The 20110-nt window shown below is 39.9% G+C and overlaps 1 protein-coding gene across 1 annotated transcript in view; it reads left to right on the top strand.

The window, feature by feature from the left end:
* The window catches only part of SCFD2 (sec1 family domain containing 2), a 206711-nt gene that overhangs the window by 30917 nt on the left and 155684 nt on the right, over positions 1 to 20110 (top strand). The window contains exon 3 of the mRNA XM_072863139.1: positions 5309 to 5436. Coding sequence (XP_072719240.1) covers positions 5309 to 5436 — 128 coding nt within the window. The remainder of the gene's footprint in view (positions 1 to 5308; positions 5437 to 20110) is intronic.

The following is a 20110-nucleotide window of genomic DNA, read 5'->3' as shown; positions in this document are numbered from 1 at the left end:
TTTTGGTGATTGTGGTATGCTGCTTGGACAAGGGTGTTTGACTTGTTTTCATTTCGTTAATTATACATGCTGATTGAAGAAATACATTGCCAAACTAATATTATAAATGCTAAGGGGGTTAAGAATGGCCTATTGGTAGATCTGAAAACATAATCATAAATTAGGAACACTTAGTTGTTGAGTGGACATATTTTCTAATATAGGCTTATTGCTTCTTGACCTTTTGCTCTTGCATTAGTGACCTGGAAGACCATATTTTAATAATTTATCAGTAATAGACAAGACCTGGAGCAGTAAGGGAAGTAAATATCTTTCCGTACTGGTGGTGTGAAGCAAGAGGCATAACATTTCAGCCAAGTCTAAAATTGTGGTGTTGTGCATTGGACCCTGCAGGGCAATAAGTGTCCCCAGGTTTCTGTCTTTGCCTTTAGGTTTGCCTCTACTCTGCGAGTTCGTTCTCCATTGACTAGCGCTTGATTTCACCTACTTCCAGATTTGTACTTCCAGCTTGGTAATTACACATCCCCGTGCCACCAACCTCCCCGTTCTCCCCAAATGCATTCAAAATGAGTAGCTTTGAGACTAAGCCTACAGACAATCACAGATAGGGGCACTTTCTGTCTGTCAGGTAACCTTGGCAGTATTGTCCTTGCAGGACTGGACCAGACCAGGTCAAGAGAATAAGTTACAATTATTTTAACAGGTGCAAGTTTAGGCATTTGATTATCAACCTGTAAATGTCTAGATTGAGCAAATTAGTTCAGGGATCTGAGCTGTGTTTAAAAATTACTACCTTTTTCCCATCTGACTCAATGCATAGTCCCACATGGAACGTGTTGCCACAGCTGAAAGGGGTGCCATGGGAATGAGAACAAGTTCCCTCACGTGTTGCTGAAGCTAGCATGCCATCACCAAAGGAACTGCTTACCAAACTGCACACTTACTTCTGCTCAAGGCTTTGGCTTTTTCACCCTGGCATCTTGCTACCAGTGAACAGCAGATTTCATTGAGTGGTCTTTCCTTTGGGTATTGTAAATTTGGGAAGCCAGCTAGTTAGCCACTTCACAGCCAACTTGTTCTGTTCTTGATTTTTATTTTTATTTTTCCACCTCTCCTATCTTTAATTAAAGAAAGAGTGCCTCTGGAGGCTGCAAATCAGAGCTGCTTTGAACTGCTTGCAGCTGTCTTTGGTCAGCATAGAACATCCCAGTCTTTCTGACCGGCTTCTCATCAGCACCCGTTTCCTGGCACTGTTGCCAGCTGATGTCTCATTGTAGGATTCATATAGATTATGGGTCTGATGATTTGGCCCTTTTTCCCTCTTTGTCTTCATGATTCAGCTTTGAAAACTGGCATGCAAATACCAGAAGTCGGGAAGCTGCATCTTCTAGGTGTCTAGATTTCTCCCTCTTCCTTTATAACCTTTTCTGTTGTTGTTTTAAAGTCCAAATTATATGCAGTTAAATTTTAATTAGTTTTGGAACAGAGAATGGCTCCTTAAAAAAATGTCACATTTATGTATATGAGGGGAAGGGAGAAATCTGCAATTATCAGCTGTCTGTCAAAAACCTTGCTTTATGTACATCGAATGGTATAGCTGTGTCTAACAGGGCTTTTCAAAGACTTCAGCCTTATCTCTGGACATAATGTAATGTTTTTGTTTAATAAACTTCTAATTTGTCTACCAGATAACTGCTATGCTTGTTTTTATTATATTCTATTTTCTGAGATGGCTGGTTGATTATGTGCAATGACCATAACGATGAAAGGAAGGGACAGGGTATCAAAAGCTGTGAGCAAAACTCTAAGCTTGTTGGTTAAACTGGTTAATGGCAGAAGCCCCTGAATTTTAGTGCGCTCTTCTGTTTGTCAGGCTTGCTGTGCCCTGCAAAACATTCGTAATAGAGATGCACAGAAGTGTGCACTGTAATATTTACCTATTGTTTTGACATTTATTTTGAAGGGTGGTGTAGAGTTCCTGATCTGTATTGTAGTGTAACTGTAAAGAATTTATTTTTTCTTAAGCAGAACAACATGATTCAGACAATAGCTTTAAAGGTTTTATAATGCATAAAATATTTTTTTAAAAAAATCTACTTAGTTTCAGAAAACTACTTTTAGAGTGCAGTGGTTCACTAGATAACGTGTAAAATAAATCAATAATCCTTGGGAAGTCAAGGAATGCAAGAGGAAGGAGAAATTTGAATTGGGGTACATGCAAATCACTGATTACAGCACCAGTGTCATCGGATTAGGGCATTTGGACCAAAGCAGAGGAACTGCAGATGGGAAAAAGAGGAGGGGAAGGGCACCATGACAAGAGCTGGAGGCAGTCGCAGACAAATGTCTCACCAAAAGGGGAAGATAAGATAATATTGTTTCCGAGTGTTAGAAATCTCTAAAAGGAAAATGTTGTGGTAACTTCTTAGATCTGGCAAGAGGCAACACCAGAGCCCTGTACTGTGTCCTACCGACTCATTCCCAGCAGCCGTTCCTGTCTTGTCATTGATGAAGTTAAAGAATGGGCAGTTGTTCAAAGCAAAAGCCCTTCTCTGAAGGTGTAATAGAGGGGGAGCAGGAAAAGTGTTTTCAGCAGAAAACATACAAGTACTTTTGTTGCTCTTTTTCCCTATTATATTTCAAAAAAACCCCAGCTGAGCGTGGGAACTGTTGCTTTCTGTGGATTGACCTAGTCAGTTGGCTATGTATGTGAGCTATTAATATATATTGATCTCATCCTGTTTATATATTGTTCTATATGTGATACCTAAACCACTAGGTATTCTGCAAAGTAGTGGGAAGAAAAATGTCTACAGAAACTCAGTGGATTACACAGAGATCCAAGCATAGAGGAGTGTGGTTGACCCCCATCTGCTTTTAGGCTGTACCACAGTTGTTTTGCTTTTTGCTATTTTTGGTGTGCTAAAGCAACCCTCAGGGATCGTGCAAACTTAGGTCCTTGGGATTAAAGAAAACCTACTGTGGCTAAAGGAGGAAGAAGGAGTTTACAAAGCAAAAAGCAAATCTACCCCCGACCCCTGCCATTTTTTTTAGTGCATTAGTATGACTCATTCTTACTTTTTTTTTTAGTTTAAAATAATTAGTCAGTTATTTTGGAGGGGTTTTATTGTTTAAACTAGTAGTAAGTAAAAGTACCAGCTGAAACAGGGGCTTGTAGTAGTGATTATACAAGTATAGTATACATTGCTTTCAAAGACCTTGCAGTCTAAATTGACAGGACTGATCAATACATGGTGTGAGAAGGGAGAGCAGCAAGCAAGGACAACAGGTAGAAAAATGGTGCAACCTTACCACGTACATTCTGACTTACTGAGGTCTATAGATGCTTTTGGGATGAATTTTCCACACTTTACTATTTGCTAAATATCTTTATGAAGTACAGTAGTGAGAGAGATGAGACTACAAAAACCTGTGGAAAATTTGGGAGACTTTTATTTTAGCTTCCTTATGTTGTTTGTTTTCCTTTGTTTTAAAGCCTTAGCTCCTGGTGTTGTGTTTATGTGAGACTCTTTGCTCGTATTCATGGTGATGATGAGAATTGGGAAAATGAGAACAGGTTAAAATCTTAGAAAACAGAAGCTTGACTTTTCTTTCAAATAAGAAAAAAAGTATTTTTAAAACTAGCTTCCTGCTGGTTTAGGCCTGAAGGGATTAGTTAACAGGCAAAGCGGTGGCCTCTTGCAATCCAAACCTCAGGCACGCTTGTAAGTGACAGCGAGACCTACCCTGTGAATGTGATGCGAACAGGATCAACAGGCTGCATGCTGGGTGGGTAGGATGGAATCATAATAACTGAGTAGATAGTCTGCAAAAATAGCATACCCAAGGATCCATTACTTAAGGGAGATCGTGTTGAAGCATCTGGTTGCGTTGGAAATCTCTTTCTTATTTCTTGCACTATCATACGTTATAAATCAGCGTGCTTTTTCTTGTGAGGAATCCCCTTGGATCTGCTGCCCATGAACAGTGTGCAGCATCAGTGCTAAGATCACACATGGTGACAGAGTACAGGGAGCTGCTGCAGATGCCCGGGCTGCTTTGGGACGTGCTGCCTCTTGCCTCCGTCACTGGAGGAAGGTCGAGTTGCACTATGTGAAAGAGAAATGGAAAGACTGTGTCAGGTCATCTGATTTTTCCTTTTTTAAGCATGGCAATAGGATGACATTTGCTCTTCCTATTAATTTGTGGTTTGTTCAGAAGAAGGGTAACTCAACCTTCTTTCCACGGTCCTTCCAGTCACGCAGGCCTTGACAGAGGATGTGGATTCCTGGGATGACAGGAGTGGGGCTTGGCAACCCTCTTACCTGGTTTGGGAGATAGCACGGATTGCTAATTACAGCCCTGCTGTTGCAGCAGAGCATAAGCACAGCTGCTCTGTAACAGGTATCAAATGAATTGTTGGGGTTTTTTATTTTCTGTGAAACAATGCTTGTTTTGGCATGTTTATAAACATGTTGTAAATGACATCAAAACGTATTTAGGAGTTAAATGTATCCTGAGGAAAAACCAGAGAGAAGCTTTTTCTTTAAAAAAGAAAATAAATTTTTAAAAAATCCAACACAGTTAATCCCAATGTGTGGCTTTAGCCCCAGGCGAAGGTTTTTCCTCCCATCTCCTTCCCCCCCTACCGAGAAAACACTGAATTCATTCACGACAGCAACAAATGCAGTGTCCTGGAGGAGAGAGAGACTGACAGGGAACTGAGTGCAGATGAGCCATGCAAATTCCTAATTTAAGCTTAGCAACAGCAACAATAAAAAGGAAATCTGTAAATACAGAAACCATAAGGACAGTTGCATTCTGCTATGGATTATCCTTTTCGTGTAAGGAGAATCCATGAAACCCAACATCACAGTAGTTCATCAAATCATACCAGCAGCCTTCAGCGTTGGAAGTATTGGCTTTGGGATTTCAACTCTCACCGGGAAGTTAGAGCCCAACCTTTCCATAGCTTTTTGGTAACTAGAGAAGTTTGGATTGTTTCTAATATTCCCATGCTTCAACAGTAGTGGTTACTTTGAGGCTGACATGCTTATTTATTATATGTGAATTCTAATGCTTTATAATTGGTAGCAAAAAGTTCTAGATTTTTTTTTTTTTCTGTAAAACCATAGCAACTGGTCCGCTAAGAAGAATCAGGCTTTTATATCACTTTATTTTTGCTTGTATCCTGCCCACCTCAGAGAAGTTACTAAGTAGAAGCACTCATTTTGAAATATAAATGTTGTCTTAAGCTTACTCCATTATTCAAGCAAATGTTTAGTGTAACCTTGTCATTTTCTTATAGTGATCCAGCTGCCAAAGCTCTCTGGGAGTCCTTCATGAACCTCAAACAAAAGGAGGCTGTGATGGAGGCTAGGAGACACCTTGTGGAGGCTGCGAGCAGAGAAAATTTACCTATTAAGATGAGCATGGGTGAGTAGTGTGACATACCATTCCCTGTATAGTGGTAATGTGAAAGATGATGTCAGCTCCTTTTCTTCCCCTTAACCCTCTTGAGGAAAACTCCTCCCCATCCTTGGCCCATCCCCATCCTTGTCAACGGATTTCAGGTGAGCATCGTGGCTACCATAGGATCTTTCTGGTATATAAGTGAGAGGCAAGTGCTTTCTTTTAAATACAACAACCTTAAAAAGATGAAGAGCCGTGGTGAAGCAATGGAGTTCTGTGAAGGTGGGTTTTAAAGGCATGCAAATGGTTAGCAATGCTGCTTGTCTTTATTCTGCAAAGCGTGAGAATTTGGGTGTTCTTAAAAAGTCAGCAGGATTTGTGTCCTAGAAGCAGGAACTGCAAATAGCAGCTGATCTGATGGAAGTTGTGCAGATCTTGGATATGATTACATTACACAGGTAGTGATTACATTAGATAGGTAGTGAGGTTTATGTGCAGTAAGGCTGCCTGGCCCAAGAGAGTTTAAGCTGAAAACCATGTCTAGGCACTCTTGAAACCTGAATTCTTCAAAATATTGGAGATACAGAATATAACGTAATGACTTTCAAGAGCTTTTTTAGAACCTCATTCTCACTATATACCATATTCAGTGAAATGCAAGAATTGATACCATATTAAGCTTATAAAAACAATGATATTGCTCAGTACTGCAATATTTTTTTTGCATTTTATGTGCTTTAGGAGTATTATATGCTGAACTTTGCATCAAGAGAGAAAGGTCTTCACAGAATAAGAGTAATAGGCTTTTATCTGGGACTCAAACTGCCAAGATATTGTAGAAGAATTAGATGTACAGCCAACTCATGAACTCTTAACAACTATAACATTTCATATGTTGTATGGTCTTTACAAATACCTAGAGCATACATTTAGTAGATTATTAATCAGAAATACTAGACCTGTGCAACAGTAATGCTGTAAGCTGTTTTAAAGAAATGGAAAAGGAGCAGCTGTGAGAGGGCTATTACAAATTTGTCTGAAGAAACTAAGGCAGAGTAAACGATAATCTTGTTTAAGCTTTTGCTGGTAATGTGTGTCTGAGTATTCACTATAATAATATTAAGAAGCCCCACTGTTTTTCTATTTCATGTGCCTTAAAAAAAAAAATTATTAATGTTGAAATTCAGCTTTGTTTTAAAAGTAATTACTTCCTGTCTTTGAGAGGTACCAATCCATCTACCACGTTTGCTGTTTTGCATGAATGATTAGATCAGACACCTTTTCCTCTGTGTCCCCTTCCCATGGTATCCAGTGAAGGCTGCAGTAACCTTGTTTTTAATCATATTAGCTGACACTTATTGATGGCAGCCTAAACGTCTGACATATGTGGACCCAATATAGTGCTATGTAGAAACATTTAAGAGTTGATGGTGAAACAAATTTCTGGCACTATCATTCTTGAGACTTGTTTTTGTTTGGAGGATGCAATATAGATTGAAGTGTAGCTGTAATCTTTATAGGAGTTTGTTATTTACTTTCTGAATCGTCTATTTGTCTTGTACTAGAATCATAATCAGTTTTTAACTTCATAGTTAACTTTGTAGTTGAACTTCAAAGGGAGAAACAAAATTCGAGGCAGTCTTGTAAATGATAAACAGGGATAAAATGAGAAACACAGAAAGAAGGGCACTACAAGGAAAGAAGTCAGCAAAATCAAAAGTTCTCATTGAGCATAAAGGCAGAAAACCTGAAACTCACATCCAGATGTCACATCGTCCAACGACACATACTTGTTAATGACATGTTAGAACAGATCTGCATCTTTACAGTGTTCATCAGCCATCGTGCTACAGAACATCTTAACATCCTGTAGGGAAGCTGGAAATTGCAATGTTTATCAATTGCTGCTTTTGCTGAGAAGGAAAAATTCTAGTGGCCTGTTCAGATCCCAATTGCTGTGTTTAGTTGAAAGGCTCCTTGCTTCCACCGCGGCTGTGATATGAGGCAACACTGGCTGGAGAGAAGGGAAATGCTTTCACTCTTTCTGCTCAGTGCTTATAAGTGCGTTTTTATTATTTTACCTCAGGTTCTGCCTGTATCGGAAGATCTTGGTGGATTGCACACTGGTTTTCCCAACACCTAGGGTATTTTCTGAGGTTTTTTATGGCCCTAATATTAAATGTCAGGGAGTTTTTTTCTAGCATGAAACTTGCCTCATACTCTCTTCACTAAGACCAGCTGTGTCAGATGGTAAGAGTATTTTCCTTGCTACTATTTTTTTGCTTTTTTTCCCCCCTGGAAATAAGGAGTGAATTAGGTTTGAAAGCAAAGCTTTGAATTCCATTTGGTGTAGCCGAGCCCTCCTGCAGTGGCCACCTGCCTGAAAAACTGCATCATGTGTGACACTGGCAGCATGGGAGCCCTGTGCAGCGATGAGAAACTTGATCCCATCCTGTTTCTGTATTTTCGGTGCAAGGAAAATAAATTCTGTCGTTTTCTGGACTTTGAAAGGCTTCTCACTACTCGGAGGTGTGTGTGTGCTTGCCCACGTTTCCCATGCAGCTAATGTGCCTGACGCCCAGCTTTCCTCTTTCTCTGCCTGGCTGCATGTGTCAGGAGCTCTGACAGTTGTGGGAGGACACACAGCTGAGGATTTTGCTTTCTGACATCTTTTGAATGTGTCCTCCTCCTCCTGAGAGGGAAGGAGAGTAGGAGAACTGTAGAAGAGGACACATGTCTTCTCCCCAACACCCCCAAATATCTGCAGGCCACTGGGAACTCCATCATCTCCCACTGAAATCAGTAGGGGTGGAGAGAGGAGAGGAGTTCTGAGGAAGGAGAAGAAAGATAAATAAAGGAAATCAACAATTTTGGCCACATTTTTTGAGCTGAGTAGATTGGATTGCTGCTTTCAGGTGCTCTTGATTTGCATATTTATTTTATTAGTTGTATGAAGGAAAGTGGTAGTGGGGATGTCTGGAAGTCCTGTTGACTGTTTCAGAAGGATTCAGGGTAGAAAGAAGGTGGCTGAAGAGGGGATGAGCAGAGCTGGCAATATTTTGTTGAAAGTTTTGGTGGATGGACTCTTGGAGCAAGCCTAGTTTCAAATTTAAGAACAGGTCCATGACATTTGTAAAAAGAGCAGGATTCCCTCCTTTTTCTGTAGCCGTCTCATACTCAGGTTTTCAGGTGGGCCATTAAGTGGTCTTATACCACCTTCAAGGAAGATTTGCATTTTTTTTCTCTTTCTTCCATTTATGTCCAAGGAAAGTGTGTATTTTATCTGTCATTTCACTTTGTGAGTGAAAGAACTATGTTGTCATTAGAAACTTCAGCAAGAGACACAGGCTAGTAAGCTGTTCAGAAAATCCTGTTTCTTTTTTAAAGAATTGGGAAACCGCGTCACAGAGGGAGACAAAGTGCCAAGTGATGGTCCATAAAACCAACCAGAACACAAAACTATGGAGCTACTTTGCCCTTTGCTTACAGAACAAAACCTCAGCTGTATAGCTATGCAGCATATTTGATTTTCTGAGGTCAGCCCTGGAGAAGGCAGGCAAAGCACTCTGCAAAATTCCAGCCAGCATAAGGACTTTACGCGTGGTACATCCAGTTTACTTATTGTTTAATCTATTCCATCCATAAATACATAACATGGATATATGGGTTTTGAAGATGTAATTTCCTGTGGAGTTTAGTAATGCTGCCAGTATTGACTTTTGGGGAGTATTTGTTTGGTATTGCTTACTGTGGGCATGCTGACACTGAGACCCGGCCTTACAGGATGCTGTAAACACACTGAAAACATGTTGTTAACATAATAGTTACATCTAAGTTTTGCCTTATCCCTTTCAGCTAGATACATTTCCCAAAACAATATGTGTTTGCATGTAAACAGGTGGTGCTGCCTTTTGTTAGAAGTCCATTTTAAATAAAGAGGCATTAAAATATTCCATATATATATACACACACACACACTTTAAAAAACCAACCAAACAATGCCTTTTAAGAACTACATCAGCTCCATTTTGCCTCTGAGGCAGTTGCATTTGTGTTTTGGATACCCAAGTGAATGCTGATAAATATCTGGGGAAGTTAAATATCTGGGGAAGATAAATATTTGCGAAGTTCTGGTCAGATATCCCATTATGTAGGTGTAAATGTGTAGGTGTAAATTATTTTGGCATAATAAAAATCCTGGCATTTAAATAAATTTATTTTATTTAAATAATTAAGTCTCCTTTTGATAAGCTCTTTGGAAGACAGTTTGGAAGATCGTTGGAATAGCTTTTTGGTGAGATTTATAGCATTGTGCTAAATTCAAGTGAGACTGTAAATACTGGAAAGGGATTACTTCTGCTCAGCTCTTAAAGGAAGTGACTGTAAGGAGTTCTGCTCTGAGGCAGCAGCCTGACTTACAGTACAGCGGAAAGGTTGCTGTTTTTTCCATTCCTCTACTTCCCGTTCCCTTCTTCATAGGTCTGATGCATATCTTAATCATCTTCTGAACGTGGCAGCCCATGAATCTCTTGTTGAAAGCTTTGCTATTAGCATAGTATTTGGCAGTGGTAAAAACTTTGCTACAAATGTTCTTTTGTGGCTCTATAAACACCCTTGCTCTTCTGTTTGAAAAGAGCACAGTAAACCTTGATCAAGTCTGAATTCCTTTACTGTGTCTTTTTACTGGCACGGAGACTGATGAAAAGTCGAAACACTGGTATAGTAACAGAAACAAAGTGCAGTGTGCTGTTACATGAGTCCTTGTTAGCAGAAGAAAAGCCTCTTGGTTTCTTTCCATTTGAACTGTACAAATACAGTTTTAAAAATCAAGCCTACTACAAAATTAGGAAAGCCTCAGGCTTTGTGAAGTAAAGAGGAGTACTGTAACTTTTTCAGATGGGCTGGTTTGCATGGGTTGAATTGAACTCTAAAATTTGTTTGGGTAGAAATGGGAAGATCCTGAAATTCTAGCCTGGACATATGAAATAACATTTTGAGTTAGAAAAGTACCTTGAAATGGACAGGAAAACATAAGTGAATACCTTGTCTAAAAACATAAAGAAAATAAAGAATATAAAATGAGCATTTTTTTTTTTTAATAAAAAGTTGCATTGGACTGTAACAGTGTTTACCATGCTATTTATTCTTGACAAGATCAATGTAAAAATATTGAAGATTCAATACCATCAATTCCTGGAATGAACTTTAGGGATAAAAGCTATCCGCTAAGAAAATGAGCTGTAATAAAGTAGATAAGTACATACATAACTTTCCAGATAAATCAAGTCTGATCTCAGATATCTAAAATCCACCCTGGACAACCATTAGGACAATTCTGTGATAGAGACAAGTAGTGAGACAATGTCAGTCTAGGTTTGAGGTCCTTACAAAGGAGGAGAAGGCAGATCAGCATTGCAGGGCTCGAAGCGGTCTGCGGGGTGTTTGAATCCCTTCTGCAGCACGTCTCTGGGTGAGTGGTGGGTATCTGGATAGCAGCTGGGCTTGGGAGACACTATGGCCCCCTGTTATGCAGCAAGGAGATTGTATTGTAGACTGGTTCTTGGGATGTTTATGTACATTTCTCTGTTGCCTGTTTACCTGGTCTCCAAACCCATCGGGAGAGCAAGCTGCAGAGTCAGTGAGACAGCAGCCAAAGTCTCCCTCCAGGCATCCTCATGAAGCAGGAGGCTTCCCATACTAACTCAACTGAGACAGGCCTGGCTTAGCCCGAGGAGTCCCAAATTCCTGACGGTGGGTCTCACAGTGCTGCTCCAAGGGATCACTGGTGTTCTCAGGGCATTTTTGCAAGGAGAGGCGATGCTGCTGGTCTCAGACCTGAACTCCTTCCATTGCACAGCCTGCATCCTGAGCAGGCGGTTCCTGAGTTAAATTAGTCTGCTCTTTGCCTCATCAAAAGTAACGGAAGTCCTGCAGTGTTGGGACTATCTAGCCAAGCGGATTTGGCTTTTCCAGCCTGTTGCAATACTGAGTTCCTGATTTCTCCCTGTAGTGCAACTAAAAATGTAGTCTTGACCTGAAGCAAATGTTCCCAATCTCAGTGATGGTCAATATAGCAGATGTTTTGTTGCATCACTCACCCCCGGAGGCAGGAAGGCCTTTTGCTTCTCAGAGTGCTAAATGTTTTTGAAGAGTTTGAAGTGTTTCTGGAAGTTTTGGATACATTGCTATTTGGGTGCTTCTGTATAGGCCTTTGCATTCCCAAGGGAATGCTCTCTGAGTATAGTGGGGTTAGGCCTTCCCTGATAACTCTTGATGAAGATGGTCTTTCTGAATAGTCAATAGGCTGAGAACTGTAGAAAGAAATTGATGTTATGGCTGTTTCACCTTGCAGTGTTACACCAGTGTTGTGTTTTAACCCTAGCCAGCAACTAAGCACCGCACAGCCGCTCGCTCACTCCCACCCGGTGGGATGGGGGAGAGAATCAGAAGAGGAAAAGTGAGAAAACTCATGGGTTGAGATAAAGACAGTTTAATAGGTAAAGCAAAAGCCGCGCACACAAGCAAAGCCAAACAAGGGATTCATTCACTACTTCCCATGGGCAGGCAGGTGTTCAGCCATCTCCAGGAAAGCAGGGCTCCATCACGCGTAACGGTTACTTGGGAAGACAAACGCCATCACTCTGAACGTCCCCCCCTTCCTTCTTCTTCCCCAGCTTTATATGCTGAGCATGATGTCATATGGTATGGAATATCCCTTTGGTCAGTTGGGGTCAGCTGTCCCAGCTGTGTCCCCTCTCACCTTCTTGTGCACCCCCAGCCTACTCGCTGGCAGGGCAGTATGAGAAGCTGAAAAGTCCTTGACTTAGTGTAAGCACTGCTCAGCAGTAACTAACATCCCTGTATTATCAACACTGTTTTCAGCACAAATCCAAAACATAGCCACATACTAGCTATTATGAAGAAAATTAACTCTATCCGAGCCAAAACCAGCACAACTAGGATGAAGTTCAGGGTTTTGACCCTGTTTAGTATGGTCAGAGTGTTCACCTAACTAAATAGATCCCATCTTCTGATAGTCATCTGGTTTTGCCAATCTAGGACAGAGATGTTGCTCCAAACTCCAGATGTGCAAAGAGTATGTAGCCTTCTGCTGTTTTTCTTAAGCAACTAAACTTTTCGGGTCATCTCTGTAACTTATTAGACGTAACGGAAAGGATGAAGGATACTGATATTCCTGCCAACAAAGTTCTCTGTTTTTCAGGAGATGTGACAAAATAGCTGAGAGAGAGAGATGTTCAGGAGCAGAACTGTTTGTTTTTCATCAGTAAGTGACACTGCATTTGTGTGTGGTGTTGCTTAGAAGCATCACCAGCTGAGGAACCATCTTGGCACTAATCATTATGCTTCTTTCAAGTTGGATGCTGAATTCAGGAAAGTGGTGTACCAGTCCATTTTCTCAGTCTCACCTGCCGATACACAGAGTAGCATCCCTGAGAGCACAAAACAATTGCTCAAAAGAGAAAACAAACATACCTTGGAATAACTGGAACTATGTGAGGTGTGATGTCCATGTACATATTTTGCAATTTATGCTCCATCCCTTCCTTTTCAGTCTAGCACATATAGGTTCCTATAGTTGAAAGAAACATGTAATTTATGAAGAGCAAGTACATATGCTCTTGGTGTGAATCCTGTGCAGGTTGAACAGTGAATGGAGTGCTTACTAGGCTTGGAAATGGCTGTTAGTGTGGAGGCAACAGTGTGGCAGAAGCTTGGTGGTAAAGAAGATAAGGCAGTGGCAGAAGGCTCATTTTGAGAGCATAGATAGGCATTCTTTCTTACCAAGTGTATCCCAGAGAAAGAACTCTGTAATATAAAGCTGACTGAAAAGGCTTGGCAGGAAATTTGCCCTGTTTGATGACTGCCTGCGGCTTAGCACAGAATGAGTGGTATCAACAAATACAGATGAATTGTAGAATAATTTTGGGTCGGAAGGGATCTCTGGAGGTCATCTAGTCCAACCCTCTCCTCAAACTAAGGACAGCTTAAGGGTTAGACTAGATATGTTGGACCTTGTTCAGCTGAATTTTGAGTATGTCCAAGGATGGCAATTCCACAGCCTGTCTGGGTACCCTGCACCAGTCTTAACCACTCTTCTGGAGATGATGTTCTCCTTTATGTAGTTTGATTTTTCACTTGCTGCAGTGTGTGACCTTTCCTTCTTGTCCTCTCACTGTGCACCTCCAAGAAGACAGATTCAGTCTTCTCTGTAATCACTCATTATGTCCTTGAAGACAGTAGGTAGCTCCCCTCCCTGCTTTCCTTTCCTGAGACTAAACAAACCCATCTCCTTCAGCCATTACTTGTGCATCATTTTCTCTAGCCCCCTAAACCATTATAGTAACCCTTCTCTGGACCCGCTCTAGTGTGTCTTGTACTGTGAAGCCCAAAACGGCATACTCCAGATGCTGTCTCACAAGTACTAAATAGAGGGTTATAACCATTTCCCTCTGCCTGCTGGCTACATTTGTGCTGATGCCACCTAGTACACGGTTCACTTCCATTGCTGCAAGGGCATACGGCTGATTCATGTTCAACTTGACAGACACATTTAATCCTGAACTTCAGAGGGATTTAGGTCACAGATCCACTGTTAGACTATTGCAAATGAAAGAAACACAGGAAAAGTTGAAATAAAGGCTCAGAAAAAAAGGACTTTATGATTGCTGCAAAACAGCATGTTGAATGTGGCAAAAGGCTTGCTAGTGTCTACAGGCATCCATGAAATGTGTTCTTAGTGAGTGCTATTGTTTCTACAGTTGAAAAGAGAACTGGAAACTGCTGTGTCCCAAATGTTGAAATATTGTGCTAGCAAATAATAAATTTTAATCCTTCTTTTTGGACTTTTGCGCAAACACTGGAAATATATAAAAATGAGAGGACTTCTTATGTGCAGTTACTTAAGCTTACTGTTGTTAACTGCATTTGTTTTATTTGGGCAAGAACTTGAGGACTGAAAAAGAGGTACTGTGCCAGGTCCAGACACAGACTGTGGCTCTTTAATACCAATGAGTTTAAAAGTGGAGGAACTCTTAACTGGTGGAGCAGTGCAGTATATTTCATGAGGAAGAAGAAAAGCCTAAAGCAATAAAGGCAGCTGTAGGCAGCTTGTTCTTATCCAGCTCTGCTGATCTTGTAGCTGCTCCTCAGCCGACTGAGTAAATTTTTTTTTTTTTAAAACAACTTATTGGGAAAAACACCACGTCACATTTACCTGTTATTTGTGCACTGGTTTGTATATCTTTAATGGCGGAGTATCAATTTGGCCCTTAAAGTGCATTTTTTTTCTGGGAAATAGACACACTAAAATCCATCTTATTGAGGAGGGAAGAGAGGAAAAAACAATGATAGAACATCTATGTCATTTACACATCCTATCAGAAAAACGTACCTTGAAATACCAAATTTTCATCTTAATTGTAGAGATGAAAAGAATGGTGTGGAACATGTAACCCCACTGGTTCTCCTACTGCAACAACAGCTACAGCTTTTGGGAATGGGTTTGGAAGTGGTCCTGGGAGTTACGTCCTGCCCTCTGCTTAAATGAAACATGTCGAATTTAGAGAAGACTGAGATAGATAATGTGAAGTGCACTCATAACAAAATGAAATAAATTTTAACCAGAACAGGTTAGCAGAGTTGTTTTAATGCAAAACTGAAATTACTCAGAACAGTATTTAAAAAAAAAAAAAAAAAAAGAAGAAGTTTTGTAGAGCATCCTGTACTTCCTCTATTGCGAGAAGTTTACTTGGAAGCAAAATTTCTCCCTCAATATTTTAGGAAGGTATTCCATGCAGGTGACTGTAAATGGCTTTTTACTGTTCTTGTTTAGGAAATCAAGTGTTGTTCAGATTTGTTCTGAGTGTTGTGGGTTGGTTTGGGCTTGGGTTTGGGTTTTTGTTTGTTTGTTTTTTTAATGACTACTGCATTATGTGAATTTACCTTAAAAAAAGAAGTGTAATATTGGGAATACTCACACTTAATTTAAGTTTAAAGAAAGACTTCAGTTGGTTCTGAAGTATCAAGTACCATGTTTTACCCTAAGCTCTTGTTGAATTTTTTAGGTTTTTTTTTTTATTCTGTGACTTAATATTCTTGTAGAAAAATTAAGTTCCTAGCTTAAGTTAATTTACAAAGTTTCACTAAAGGTATTTTTGTCTCAGCTGTCTCATTGTTCAGTGAATAACCTACTGCATGCTAAATAGTCTCTTGTGGTGTAAGATGGGTAATGGCTCAAGCCCTAATAAAATTGTAAAGCATGTCATATTTGTGTCTCATACCTCATTTGCTTTGCACTTCACTGCTATAAAACAGTTAGCAGACGGAAGTGAAACACAGAACCCCGTGCAGTGATGTGAAACAGAGAATTATGCTGGTAGTATGTTATCTTTGATTAAATTGTAGTTGGCACATGGATGCAGGACTATTTGCCTAACCTTATTGTTACTTTTAAGAAGAGAGTGGGGTGACAATAGTCTTTCTATGTGTCTGGACTTTTTGGATAAAGTCTTTTTTTTTTTTTTTTTAAATTTCATTTTTTTTTCTAGACAGTAAACCCAAACACTTAAATATGAACTTGTGGCCAGGTCTCCTTCCATGTCTGGTTGTGATTAGAGTTGAAGATAATTCTTAAAAATTTAAAAGAAAACAGAAGTGTGTTGCTCTTGCAGGAGTTCTGCAAATATATCATTTCATTATTTATATTCTTTGCTAATGTAATACTGCAATGCTTATATTAACTTCGGTATGAAGTCTTTTTGTCTCAACAAAAGTATTGTGAAAAGCCTATATTAATGTGGTCTTTCTCTAGACAATTTACATGATGTTCACAATGGTTGGGAGTAAACATTAGTGTACAGATAAACATTTGTGAAGCTTTGAAACAAAGGTTTAACGTAAGTGTACATTGTTATTAATTTTTTATACTGTGTATCTTTAAATTAAGAGGAAATGCCTGTGGCTTAAAAGCTTAAAAATTTAAATAGCATTTACTTGCATATATACTGGTAACTAGTATTGTTTTGAGAGATGTCTTAAGTAACAGTACTTCTTCATTGGCTGGAATCTATAGTGAGTCACAGTGTTTCTAATGTGTCTAAATAAACAACTTTGATATCAAACAAACCAAATTGCCCAGGAAAGGTTGAAATGCTTCTTCCAGTTTTTTATTATCCGTTAGTCAGTAGTAGGTATAAAGCTAGATCAGTAATCCTGCTATATAGAAATAAGCTGATTTTATATGTGTATATATATGTAAAAATATAAAGTACTAAAGATACCATTCGTTAGTTACTGAATGCTGATGCAACTTTCTGAAAAGAAGTAATTGTATTGCCATTTCTGTTCTCTGCTAAAATTTATTTGGTGTTTTTTTCAGGTAAACGCCAGAGATTTCTTTTATTCACTAAGCTTACTTTATTTTTTGCTGATGTTGAGTTCTATTATATCTTCTCAGTCTTGAAAATAAATATTTTGAAGTTTTGAATTTGAAGTTTTTTTTTAAAAAAAAGCCACTCTACTTGTAGACTGTCCATTTGTGATGATCAAGACATGGTTAAAAACACAGGAGCAGGTCCCTTAAGCCTCTTTGAACCTGGGTGAAAAATAAAACACATACACTTTAAGTCCAAGAGAAGGAAATTTACCACAATTGCTGTTATTTATATCTGTGGGGAAGCAGCCTGGTTGGAAATAAGATACAACTTGCTGTACATGTGCGCTGTGATATCTTCATTTCATAGGGTGCGTCAGCCTTAATGACTGTGCTTTACATCAGCAGGAGAGTTCATGAATATGGGTTGGGAGATGCTGATTCTGGTGTCTGCTTGGCACGCAGTGGAAACACGTGGCACCTGCACTTTGCTGGAACACTGGGGCAGTTGTGGGTGTCAGCACTAAGTACTATGCTTTGTCTGTCTTAGGGGCTGACAGAAGGGGCTTCAGAATTTCTTTACGTTAAGAAAGGAGCCATCTAGTCAAAAAAGGGGGGAGCAAACTTGAAGAAAGTAGCTGAAAGTGATGTAGAAGTAAAGGAGCGAAGTGTCAACTGAGAACAGCCCGTGCCAAAGGATTTAAACCAAAGATGGAGTACGTGCTGGTGTGCTTGCAAAGTCTCTAAGTGTAAGACTTGAGGTGGAACATGGCAATACAGTAAAACTGGGTGGCTTTCCCAGTGCCTTTATTTTCCAAGCATAATTGTGTAAGCCTCATCATTCAATCTCACAAAGGATGACTCGTTACACAAGAGACATGGTGAATTACATATGTACGTGCTCATACATCATCATGTTTTCCATCCCTATTTATTTGCTTACCACCCAAAATGATTGTTAGGGTATTCTCTGCTGCAGAAGTCTTCCAGAAATCATCAGAGAAATAATCAGTTCTGTGAATAATGTACCCAAGAAGAACAACGACCTCCCTCTCTCTGGGACAGCGTGCCAAGAACATGATGAAGTACTCAGTGTCTGAAAACATATGTCTTAGTGCTAAATGAGGACATGCGCAAGCCACCTGAAATCCTTTGGGCATGTTATTTTCAGACAAACAAGTTGATTCATTTCTGCAAGAAGTTTAAAGCATCCAGGAGATGATTCAACCAAACTTGCAGATTTCAAGTCCCTTTACAGTCACAGTGAATTACTGTTTTCAAGGATTGCGGTTTTTTTAGGGCTGGAGACCCTCTGGCTGGGACTTGGCCTAGTGCTTGGTAATTATTAACCTGGTGAAAGAGGTGAAAGATAAGGTCAAAATATGACCATGATACATATTTAGTCAGGATTAAGAAGGGGATGTGAGGAGCCCTGGTATGCCAGTATTTAATTGGAAGTTTAATATAGATGGCAACTCCTAGGAAGCTTAATTGTGGAAGATTTCACCTGTTTATTCAAACAGTTCTGAAATTTGCTTTAATATTTGTGAGGGCAACCAGAGAATATTGTAGATGCTGGCTAGAGATGGTTATTACTTTTTTGTTCATACTGATTTAACAATGAAAAGGGGAAACTGAATGGTAGAGTGCACAAAGAAGGAAATAATGTGTTAAAGTGGCTATGCATTTAAACACAAAGCCCTGAAGTACAAAAAAGAAAAAAATATCAATCCATATGGAGACACCTAAGCTACCAGTTATGTTTGTCAAAGCCTTCTGAGGGTACTGTGAAACTTGAAACTGTAGATAATCTAGGAATTGTAAATCATAACTGGGGTCGTATTTAGGCATCTGCATTTAGGTGCTTAGAACTGAAAATCTTGGTGATTATATTAGCGTGCTTTAGTTATATGTGTCCCACCTAATTGATTAGGTTTTATTTGTTTTAAGGCACATAAAACAATTTCAAAAGAATAGTAACAGAACTGATATTTAAGCATGGTTTCCATTTTGTAATGAAAGACTGAGGCTAATTAGGAGACAAGGCTAAAATAGCATATGGCACTTGTGTGAATATAAATGATCTATATAGGAACACTGTTAAAACAAGGATTTAATGATACCATACACATCTAGTGATGAATAATAAACTGGTTTTGAGATAACTAACTCAATGCTACAGCTGATGAGACTGAAGCCAAGTTGGGTTAGATGTTCAGACTCACATGACAAGTGTTAGTTGAGTGGTAAATAGAGTCCAGCTTTATTTGTTCTGGGTGTATACCTCTATTCCTGAATTTGTTAAACCTTAGCATAGTTGTCACCATTGTCAATGGCTCCTACGTCCTCAAAAGCCGCTGCTGTACACACCTTCAGACACGTGACAGGTGAGAGGCTCTGCCTCCCTGAAGGTCCATCACTCTGGGGTGACTTGAGATGTGCTGGAAACCCCATGACAGGCAGGGAAGAGTGTCTGACCTCCAATGCCTGTGTCCTGCAGCTATTGCTAAGGCGGCAGGAAGAATGGGGGTCAGTAAGGGCCAGCGAGGAAGGAAGGCTGGTCACAGCTCTTTCTCGGTGGCACAGTGCTGCTAGGGGCAGGCAGCAGGAGTCTGCCACCGCCATGTGGTTTGGGGTGTACTTCAGGGGCTGCTCAGACCCCCAAGATGGACGTATCGTGGGATTGCTGTAGTGGGGACTTGCCGTTCATTCTCATACCTGTGACCGTGGGGTCGCCTGGATACTAGTGCTCCTGCAACAGAAAAGGGAGAGATGCTTAGTGACCATCAACCCCAGAGCAGATGGGTTTGTGTTTGTGGGAGATGAGCATATGCTCTTAGAAATAAGCTTGTGACAGCTGCTTTCAGTCTGCTGTAAGGTTTAGTGCTCTTCAGGTCCAGAGCCTTATTCTGGAGAAGCCGGCCAAACAGCATCTCATACTGGCCTACTTTTCATCCCTCCAAAGAACTAGGGAGTAGTTGGCATTCTTCTCTTTTTTATTAACAATTTAAGGACTGGGTGACTTTTGAAGTTAACTAAACAAAAGTTGAGATCAAATAATTTTTGTGGCACTTGCTGTTGAAGAGTGTTGCTGAAACTTCCTAAGAAGTAAAAAAGCATTTTGAGTTAATAAGAATAACATCTGGAAATTACACTAACAAGGAGACATAAGGGGCGTCATCCATCCTACTAAACTGCTCTCACTTAGTTTGCAAAATATCTGACTCCTTTAGCAGTACTGTTGCCCAATTGGCTTTGTGAGTATGAGAGCTCTCTACATTCCTCGCAAGTATCCGGCATTGGACA

This window comes from Ciconia boyciana, chromosome 5 (assembly GCF_034638445.1).
Source record: "Ciconia boyciana chromosome 5, ASM3463844v1, whole genome shotgun sequence".
In the NCBI taxonomy this organism is placed as follows: domain Eukaryota; kingdom Metazoa; phylum Chordata; class Aves; order Ciconiiformes; family Ciconiidae; genus Ciconia; species Ciconia boyciana.
Note: the sequence above shows the minus strand (reverse complement) of the source record. Positions and strands in the feature narration are given on the sequence as shown.